The sequence below is a fragment of the Bison bison genome, unplaced genomic scaffold (genome assembly GCF_000754665.1).
Source record: "Bison bison bison isolate TAMUID 2011002044 unplaced genomic scaffold, Bison_UMD1.0 scf7180017864472, whole genome shotgun sequence".
In the NCBI taxonomy this organism is placed as follows: domain Eukaryota; kingdom Metazoa; phylum Chordata; class Mammalia; order Artiodactyla; family Bovidae; genus Bison; species Bison bison.
This window is the reverse complement of record NW_011495033.1, coordinates 8,553,778-8,564,235: the sequence shown is the minus strand read 5'-3', so window position 1 is coordinate 8,564,235 and position 10,458 is coordinate 8,553,778. Positions and strand designations below refer to the sequence as shown.

General features: G+C 51.7%; 1 protein-coding gene across 1 annotated transcript in view; it reads left to right on the top strand.

Annotated features, from left to right (window-relative positions):
* LOC105004177 overlaps positions 1 to 10,458 on the top strand; it is a 35,538-nt gene that overhangs the window by 7,477 nt on the left and 17,603 nt on the right. The window contains 1 exon segment of the mRNA XM_010861706.1: positions 1,958 to 1,993. Coding sequence (XP_010860008.1) covers positions 1,958 to 1,993 — 36 coding nt within the window.

Genomic DNA, 10,458 nt, shown 5'->3' with positions numbered 1-10,458 from the left:
GCTAAAGCTGAAACTCCAGTACTTTGGCCACCTCATGCTAAGAGTTGACTCATTGGAAAAGACTCTGATGCTGGGAGGGACTGGGGGCAAGAGAAAAAGAGGACGACAGAGGATGAGATGGCTGGATGGCATCACCGACTTGATGCATGTGAGTTTGAGTGAACTCCAAGAGTTGGTGATGGACAGGGAGGCCTGGCGTGCTGCGATTCATGGGGTCGCAGAGAGTTGGACACAACTGAGTGACTGAACTGAACTGAACTGAAGGGTTCATGATGAATTATAAATGGTTATAGAGACTGAGTTCTGACTATTTTCCATTGTTATTGAATAATCAATTTGTGTCCAACTCTTTGCAACCCCATGGACTGCTGCTTGCCAGGCTTCTCTGTCCTTCACTGTCTCCCAGAATTCTCTCAAATCCATGTCCATTGAGTCAGTGTTGCTATCTAACTGTCTCAGCCTTTGTCACTCGCTTCTCCTTTTGCCTTCAATCTTCCCCAGCATCAGGGTCTTTTCCAATGAGTTGGCTCTTCGCATCAGCTGTCCAAAGTACTGGAGCTTCAGGTTCAGCATTAATCCTTCTAATGAATATTCAGAGTTGATTTCCTTTAAGATTGACTGGTTGGCTCTCCTTGCAGTCCAAGGGACTCTCAAGAATCTGCTCTAGCACCACAATTTGAACGCATCAATTCTTTAGTGCTCAGCCTTCTTTATGTTCCAACACTCACATCTGTACATGACTACTGGAAAACCATAGCTTTGACTATATGGAGCTTTGTCGGCAAGGTGACGTCTCTGCTTCCAGGCCCCAACAACCATACAGGATGCTTTTGCTTTTCTTCCCATTCGCAGATGAGGAATTCGAGACTGAAAAGCAGGAGGAGTCAGCTCTGGGATCGGGGTCTCCACAAGCTTTCAGGCTGCAGGAGGCACCAGAGGAAGAAGTTCAGGGGCCCCTGGGCTCTGTCAGAAACTTCTTACACCCCTAGATCTTATTTCTGGCAATGGCACCGGCTGCCTGCTGTGATGGTATACAGGCAGCTTTTACGCCCAGCTTGGGGCTGCTGTGGAGGAGATGCAAATATTGAGATGCCATAGCCTTGATGGCCAGGTACCACCTTGGCATTGCGTGGGCTGGGGCTAGCTGCGTTCCCAGGAAGGCCTCCTCCACTCAGGGAGGCAGAGGTCCCGAGAAGGTGGGGCGAGGCTTGAGACTGCTTTCCTAGGAAGGGAAGCCCTTCTGCTCTCTGGACTTCAGCTGCTAAAATAATAATAATAAACAAAAAAGCTCCAACTACTAAGCCACATGCTATGGACTCCCCATTTGCCATCCAATGTTGTGCTAAGTCACTTCAGTCGTGTCTGACTCTTTGTGATCCCATGGATTGTAGCCTACCAGGCTCCTCTGTCCTTGGGATTCTCCAGGCAAGAATACTGGAGTGGGTTGCCGTTTCCTTCTCCAGGGGATTGTCCCAATCCAGAGATCAGTATCTCTTACTTTTCCTGCATTGGCAGGTGGATTCTTTACCACTCACAGTACCTGGGAAGTCCGCCATCTGGTCTTACAGAGGCAGAAACCAAGGAGTAGAAAAGAGAGGTCAGAGCTAAGAGGCAGAGCCAGCTCTCAGATCCACCTCCCTGCTTCTCAGAGTGGGCCTTCTGCCATGCGGTGGCACCTCTGATGACTTCCAGTGGTCATCCCCCATCCCAAGAGCCCTTACTTTCAGCCCCCGAGATCGGCTCCTCGAATACCTTCCTTAGCATTGCTACCATCTGCAAACTGCCCCCAGTCAAGTCACTGTTGTTTGATTTCTGCTTTGATCAAGCCACTCCCTCGCTCCACAGTGCTCCACAGCTCCCTCGTGCTCCATGGAACACAGGGTCAAAGTTCTGAGAAATCTTAAGAGATCATCCAGGTTACCCTACACTTAGCCCCTGGCCTGCTATTCCCTCACAGGCAGCTGTGGCTCTTTCCGTGCTGGACTCAGAGCTGGTAAGCCGGGGACCACTTTTGTCCTGTGTTTCTGTCTCCCTCAGGGTCTTGAACACACAATGGATGCTGATCGATTAGTCTTGAGAGGCAGGATTCCTGAACTTGTTAAAGCCATCTGCAGTGGCATCTCCTCCCCGAAGCCTCCTCCGATTTCTCCAGCAGATTCACAATTTCTCCCTTCACGGACTCTGTATCCCTTCCAGCACATCCGAGGCAGAATTTCATCCCAGTCTGTGCAGAAGCGGCTCATCTCCTCGGGACACCACCTTAGAAGTTCCTCGTGGGACAGGACTTGTATTGTCTTCATTTTCACATTTTTAACACGGTGTCTGGCAGGCGCTGATAATATCAGTAACAATAATACTGAGAACTATCATTTTCGGACACTCTGTGCCAGGCGCTATTCTAAATATTTGACTTGGAATAATGACTCAATCATCACAACAGCCCTCTAAGCTGGATGTTTTTATAATCATTTTCAGATGAGGAAACAGGCATAGTGGTTAAGCAACTGGCCCAGAAATCACAAGGGGATGGACAAAGCCAGGCAGTTTGGTGTTAGAGCTCAGTACAGGGAGAGGGTGGGGGTGGAAAAAGAGAATTTTGAGCTTCAGGAGAAACCGGACAGCCGACTGCTGGCTCCAAGGGTGTCCAGCACAGGCCATGACACATATCAGGTGCTCTGTTAGTAGTAAGTGACTGTGAAGGTAACTAGATAGTCCAACTGCTGCTCAGACCCATGTGCATGGTCAGCGGGGCTGGGTGGGGAAGGGCTTCCCAGACAGGAAGGCTGCAGCCAAGTGGTGAGCCCAGTCCTTTGTGCCAAGCCAGCCTGGCCCCCACCCCTGCTTCTCATCTGACCACCCCCTCCAGTTCCAGCCCCCTTTGCCCAGCATTAGGCTTCATGGAAGGGCCTGGTGGCTGGCAGTTTTTCTCCCGCAGAGAATAGCCACAGAAAATTTGAGATCATTTCTCTGCTGTGTTGGCAGCTGAGAAAATGGCAAAATTTCCTATTCCCTATCCAAGAGTTCCTTCCTATTGGACAAAGGCCCCACATGTCTCTCTGTTCCCAGGGGAGGCAGGGCAGGGGAGAGTGTGGGTCAGCCTGGGGGCAGTTCACCGTGTTGGCTAAGAGGCGTGGGCTCCTGCAATCTCGTGACAGCAGGGGGCTGGACGTGGGAGGAGGAGGTGACCAACCGAACCCCGGCAGACATGCTATGGACAAGCAGAGGGGGTCAAAGCAACAGGTGATCTGGAGTTGCCCCTGGGACTTCTCAGAGATCTGGACAGACTGGGTTTGGTTGCAGCCGCATTTTATAGACAGGAGGCCTGAGCCCACAGAATAGGCCTATGGCCGTTGCCAATTTGGCCGGATGTGTCTGGAAGCCAGCCTTGCCAATCATTGGGTGGTCTCTGCAGCAGCCTGCCCCCTGCACACCGTGGTCCTGCCTCTGACAGGATGGCCGCAGGATGGCAGGAAAGACAGTCACAGCCAGGATGGTGAGGGGCAAGGGGTTATAAAGAGAGCAGAGGAAGGTCCCTCTCTGTGGCACCGGGGGTGGGTTCTCCACCCCCACAGGTCTGGAGCTCTGCAAGCTTGCAGCTCCCAGCAGCTCAGGTCACTCCCACTCCAAAGCCTGCTACGGCTCCCCATTTCACTCACCAGTTCATTTTCTCCCAAGGGCCTCCCTACTCCCCTAACCTCCCTGCACCCTCCCCAGCCCACAATACCTCCCCCGCGCTCAGCCCCTCTGGCTCCTTGCTGTCTGGAATGGTACTCAGCCCTGCCCTAGGACTGGTCCAAGTGTGATATTCATGCATTCGCTTAGTTTGTTCTCTTGACTCATTCATGTCTGCTTAATGACACTTAATCAAGTAACCATTCATTTATAAATACTGCACAACCCCTTCCCACAGACTCACACACACTGGAAGCCCCAATTCCCATGCCCTACCTTTTTTCTTATTTTCCTTGGTTCTCGTTGCCTTCTAACACATCATATAATTTATTTATCATATGTATTTATTACTTGGGTTTCCCTTGTGGCTCAGCTGGTAAAGAATCGGCTTGCAATGCGGGAGACCTGGGTTCAACTCCTGGGTTGGGAAGATCCCCTGGAGAAGGGAAAGGCTACCCACTACTCCAGTATCTTGGCCTGGAGAGTGCCATGGACTGTACAGTCCATGGGGTCACAAGGAGTTGGACACGACTGAACGACTTGCACTTTCACATTTATTTCTTACTATCTGCCTCCCTTCCACCTGCACAGGAATAAGGCTCCAGGAGTATAGGACTTTTTGCTACATTGCTATATTCATGGATTAAGACCAAGTAACTAGAACAGTAGCCACTAGCTGAATACTTGCTGAGAGACAAGGAAGAGGTCTCTGCCACATGTATTTGAGTGACTGTATGTCCATTGACTCATCTGACAAACCATTAAATGCCTACTTTATTCCTAACATCTTGATAGGTCCCAGGGGATACAGCAGCAGGCAAGTGATCCATACCTTCAAGGTCCATCCAAGTTTACAGCCAGCAGGGAGGCCGGGCAGTGCAGTTTACAAAAAAGGCAAAACGAAAGGGTGGCAGGGGATGGTCGGTCTGTGTTCAACTCAGAATCTGGCGGGCTTCCGGGAGGAAGTGTGGATACACTCGGGCCTGGAGGCTGAGTAGGAGATGGGGTGGGAGAGTGTTCTGGTCAGAGGGAACAGGATGTACAGAGGCTCTGACATAAAAAAGAATGTGACTCATTTAAAGGACTGGCAAGCTGAGTGGGGTGGGATAGGTGGGCCTCACTCAGGTACGTGGGCATGTGGCCGTTGGTGCCTGTCTGGGCTGATTCCCTATATGCATGAAACAGAGGGGTAGGGCAAGAAGACCTCCATATTCAGGGTCAGAAAACCTGACGGCAAGAGCTGGTGTGGCCAGGACTCTGTTGGGACTCAGCTTTGCCCTCTGTAAAATGGGATCATAGTTGCTGCCTTTACCTGGCGGCTGCTGGGAGAATCAAATATCGCGAAGCTAAATTCCAAAGAACTGTTGGGAGCCTCAAGCATCCAGGTGAGTGCCCGTGACCGTGTGGGCGTGCGTTTGAGCGCACTGCACTGCCAGCTCCCACTGACACCGTTCTCCTGCCGTGACAAGTCTGCAGCATCATCTGTCCCAAGATGCCAAAAATACACTTGCTTCTGGCCCTGAGCCAGGCTCCTCAACAGTCTTGGAGGCTGGGGGGAAGGAGAAGGGAGGCCTGAAAAGTGGGGTCCTACAACTGCTGGGCCAACAAGGTCATCTTGTTTCTCACCATCGGACCCTCAACGTGCAGGAGGACAAAGGCCACCCTTGAGGGCTGGGGCAGTGCCCCTCCCGTCAAATGGGGGCCTCTCTTGTCAGATTGGGGCCTCCCTCATCAGACTGGGGTCTCTCTGAAGATGAGAGTGTCTCCCTTGCCATAGGAGGCACTCCCTGTGGGCAGGAATCATTTCCCCTCTTCCCCCAGAATAGCAGTGAGGCTGTCACTCAATGTGACTCTGGCTGATTCTGTTTAAGGGCTGACCACCTCCAGGGTGGTGTCCCTGGGAAGGGGGTCAGGCTTAAGGGTGCCCTGGCTGCCTGTTCCCTCCCAGAGTGAGGGGCCCATCCTATAGGGTCTGATGATGTTCAGACCTGGATCCTTGGATGAGATGCCTCTGAGAACCTGGACCATTTTGAGCATCATCCTCTATCCAGGTGACTCTCCTAGCCCCAAGGATCCTAAATGGTGGGCTCAGGAAACAGACACAAACTGAGAAATTCCTCCAGCAAGCACACAGCCTACCCACTGCCCTACAGCTTGAATGGACCAGGAAATCACACAAGAGAAGACAGTAACCAGTTGTCCACCCTCATGGGCCAAAAAAAGTGTGGGCGAGAATGAAGCAGAAAGGACTTAAGTTTGATAAAAAGCAGAACTTTGCAAAAGCAGATAATTATCTAGATAATTTGGACAAAAAATTTTTTCTTCAATTACCTTTTTTTTTTTTTTTGCACTGAATTATTCATTCTTGCATTCATTCATTTGTGTAACAAGCATTGAATAATCCAGGTAATTGCTTCCATTTTCCACTTCATCCTGCTGGGTTGTCTGCCAGCCAGCAGGACCTGGGGTGGAGGTGTGGGAAGGCGGAGCTGGGGAGGTGGTGGTGGATCAGAAAAGGGTGAACACAGCAGAGGAAAGGAGATAATGACTTCTGGACACTCAGCCTGTCTCCCGCGAGGCCACACCTATCTTAGGGCATCCTTTCCCACCCTGGCAGCCCTGTGATCCTCTGGAGATGGATGCGGTAGCTGACAGAGCGTTGGTGCTCCCCGATACACTGCCCCATCCTTGGGGACTGCTGGAGTATGGCATCGCCAGGTGAATTGATGATAAGGAGGCCCACTTTTCATTTAAAAAGACAGAGCAGGAAAATAGAAAAAAAAAATTTTCCAAAAAACAAAAACACAACAAACCCACAACTGGTTCATTAATCTCTTATTAAAATTCTGTGCTGAGCACTAGCAAAGAAGAAGTAAAGATCTGGGGAAGGGCCAGAGAGGAAGAATCGTATCCAGTCGTTAGCATCCGTGGCTGGTCTCCAAGGATGGGAAGACCAGGGAGGTGACCAGAGGCTTCTCCGTGGCACAGCCAGTGAACTGGAAGGGGGGCAGGCTGGGCATCACCTGCTGTCACTCGGCAGAGGAGAAAAACAAGACTTGGAGGGAGAATGACTGTCCTGTGGCTACACAGCAGGTGATGACCAAGTCCGGATTTGAAGCCCTATCTGTTGGATGCTGGGGACTCTGATTCCAGACTGCCTCGAATGTCAGAATCAGAGTCTTTTTTCTCCTCTCCCCAACTGGACTTCAAGCTCATGAAAAGGAGTTGATGACTAGGTTTTGAGCCCATCCACGTGCCCTCTGGAGTACTTGGCAAGGTTTGTTAACACTACTGGTGATTGATTATCTTGACTGTGTGGGACCCGAGGCTAGCTTGAGGCCAGGAGTGTATCTTTGCATGAAGCCGAAGCCGCAGACAGAGGGTATGACAGAGGAGGTGGGACCTCTGCCACGGGGCCAGGAGCAGACTGCCAGTCTCGAAAGCTGGACTCCGGCACTAGTTCTGCTTCCAGAATGAACTGGCAGGATGACCTTGGCTGGTCCTTGCCCGAGTGTCCATTTCCACCTCTACACGAGGGCTGGATTGAAGCTTCTGCGATCTCTTTTAGTTTCAGGGTTGTGAATGGACATCACTGTGGGCAGGGCAACAAAGAGAGACCCCCTCCACCGGCCACTCCATCCCTCTGCCCTGGTGCCTCTCTGGGTCTCAGTCTGCAGCATCACAAGTACTTATGGCTGATCTCAGGCTTGAGGGGTCTATCGGTTTCAGACAGGCCCCCACTGAGGACCTAGGAGATACCCAGGTCCTTCCCTGGTACTCCAAAGTGGCCTTACCTCCCGCAGCCAAGCATTGAGCTATCTTCAGAATGGATTCCAATAAAGCTCATTTTCTGCCACCAAGTTTATAACACATCCCCACCTACTGGTCTTAAATGTTAACAAGGCTGTGTTGTGTAGGGCTCCATGTGGCCTGGAAGATGGGTGTGTGTGTTGGGGGGCGCAGGGGAGCATCATTTCTCACTTCCAGCAGCGAGGGGGCCTCCCAAGACCAGCAGTGACCCTGTCCTCCTGCCATGTCCTTCCTGCATCTCCAAAGGAGCCCAGAGCCTGGGTGATCAGTGGGGTGGCGAGAGCACAGATACAGCCTGGAAGAGAAGCCAGGCTGGTGACCACAAAGGTGAGGACAGAGGCACTTGGGATCACGTACTCGGAGCATCACGAAACATTACCTTCACATCTGTGTTATATAACATGTCACCCCAGACATGTGTATTCTGTATATGCCACTTAAGGGGTGTGGTACAGCCCTGCCCCACCCCCTTGCTCTCTTCCTGGTGTCTCTGTCTCTTCCCTCTGCCCTCTTATGCTCCACACCCCAGAGCTCCCTTTGCATACTGTGAGAACCCCACAATAGAGTTGTCTTCCCACATCATTCATCTCTTCTGAGTGCCTACTATGTGTCAAGAACTGGAGAGTTGGGCAAAAACAAGACATGGCTCCTGCCCTAAATGCAAGTATGTGGGGATCAGGAGGGGTACACATATAAATATTACCACAAATATGCCCACACATACCCTTCACACACACACACACACACACTGCTGTTCCTGAGGAGTGCTGGGAAGGCAGCATGAGGGGCCAAAGCAGCACCAGAAAGAGACCAATTATTTCTGTTGGGGGTTTGATGCTGCTGATGAGAAGCCAAGGAGTAATCTAGGCAAACTCCCTGGAGGAGGTGACATTTCAGTTGGGCTTTGAAGGCAAGGTAAGGATTTCTGGAGGCAAGGTATTCCAGATAGAGAGGGGCTGGTGGGTGCAAAAGCAGAAAGGCAGAAAGGTGAGAAGAATGATATCTCAAAAGAGGCACAAAGGATGAAGAGAGGACAGTACCAGAGAAGTGACGATGTAAATTGAGACATGAACAGAAAAGGCTTTGTATGTTAAGAAGGCAAAGGGTATATCCTTGATCGTACAGGCAGTGGGGAACCAGTGAGGGCTACTGAGTGGGAAGCTGACATAATCAGTCCTTGAATAGGTTAAACCACCACCATGCCTCACTAAACTCCTATCCAAACTAAAAATGGAGCAGAAGGCCTCCCCAGAGAAGTGGCCTTCTCAGACGCCTTCTGGCAGAAGCCTTGACGGTGACAGCAGCGTAGGGACTGCCACCCCCGGGGCTGAGCTGGGCCCTGAAAGGTAGCAGGACGCTGTTCCCAGACGCCATTGGCCCGGAGTCTTGACAGACAGTGAGGATGGGAGGGATGGGCCAGAGGCCACACTGCTTGGGAAAGATGGGGAACATGAGGGAGGCAGCCCAAGGTCACCCCACTCGATGGCGCCAGAGTCAGAAACCCAGGCTATTTGGCTCCCAGTCTGGCTGTGTGGTCAGAGCCCTGCGGCCTCAGGAGCCTGCCAGGCATGAAAAGCTGCAATTACACCCCCACCTCCACCCCAGCATCTTCGAAGAGCCCAGAACCCAACCAGCTTGAAATGAGACTAAATCCATGTGTCCTTTTCCTGATAGAGGCATGCTTCCGGTGGGCGGGTTTTAGGTATTCCTGAAGGAGGAAGGCCCAGGGGAGATGATATTTTGGGGGGAGGAACTTCTTTGGCCTTATCCATCTGGGGGTGGTTCCCAAACTTTGAGCATCTGCTGGTACCCTCCCCTAAGGAAGCGGAGACTGAGGCATGGGATGGGGATTCAGAGAAGAAACTTGGAAAGGGAGACAGAAAACCAGGAGGGGGAACTGCCTGCTCCGTGGGGGGACCCTGCTCCATCTCCTCAAATTGCTTCCTTCTGACCACCTGTCTAGGGTTTCCCTGTGGCAGTGGGAAAGAACCCGCCTGCCAAGGCAGGACGCTAGGGTTTGATCCTCGGGTTGGGAAGATGCCCTGGAGAAGGAAGTGGCAACCCACTGCAGTATTCTTTTCTTTTTTCAGCAAAATGTGTCCACGTTACATTTTTCTCTTTTTTAAAATCTATTTTTAATTGAAGGATAATTATAATATTGTGATGGTTTCTGCCATACATCAACATGGATCAGCCACAGGTATACATATATCCCCTGCCTCTTGAGCCTCGTGCCCCATCTCCCACTCCCTCCCACCCCTCTAGGTTGTCACGGAGCCCCAGTTTGAGTTCCCTGAGTCACACAGCAAGTTTCCCCTGGCTATCTATTTTACATATGTTAGTGTGCATGTTTCCACTCCAGTATTCTTGCCTGGAGAATCCCAAGGGCAGAGGAGCCTGGCAGGCTACAGTCCATGGGGTTGCGAAGAGTCGGACATGACTTAGCGACTGGACAACAACAAATCACCTGTCCACCCAGGGCCCTGAGTGTCCTGGGCAGTGTGCTAAGCCCTGGCGGTGTGGGGGACAGAGCAGAAAAAGCCCACCGCCTGCCTGCACTACTCCAGAACTAACTGAGCACAGAGAAGACACCGATATCTAAGGAGAAGGCAAGGTAGATAGATTTACTCCAAGAGAAGCAAAGCCAGGACACGGAGGCCCTACTGGAGCTGGGGTTTAGTAAGCAGGTGAGATTCTAGCAGGTGAGGGAGGCCAAAGGATCCTTAATAGGAGGCTCAGGGGTGAGGAGGGTGCACCGTGGGAACTATTGAGAGTGTCTGAGCTGCCTGGAGGTGGGACCCTCACTGGGCTTTTGGAAGGGAATTCTGGTAGCAAGACACAGGGGGTGGGGGCAGAACCGTGCCTAGACCCAGCCTTGAGCTGTGTTTCCTTCCTACTGCACCCCCAAATGCCCTGGGAACAGGCCACAAGCACAGCCCCTGCGGTTCCAGTGCTCAGACATCCAGAGGCCCCCCT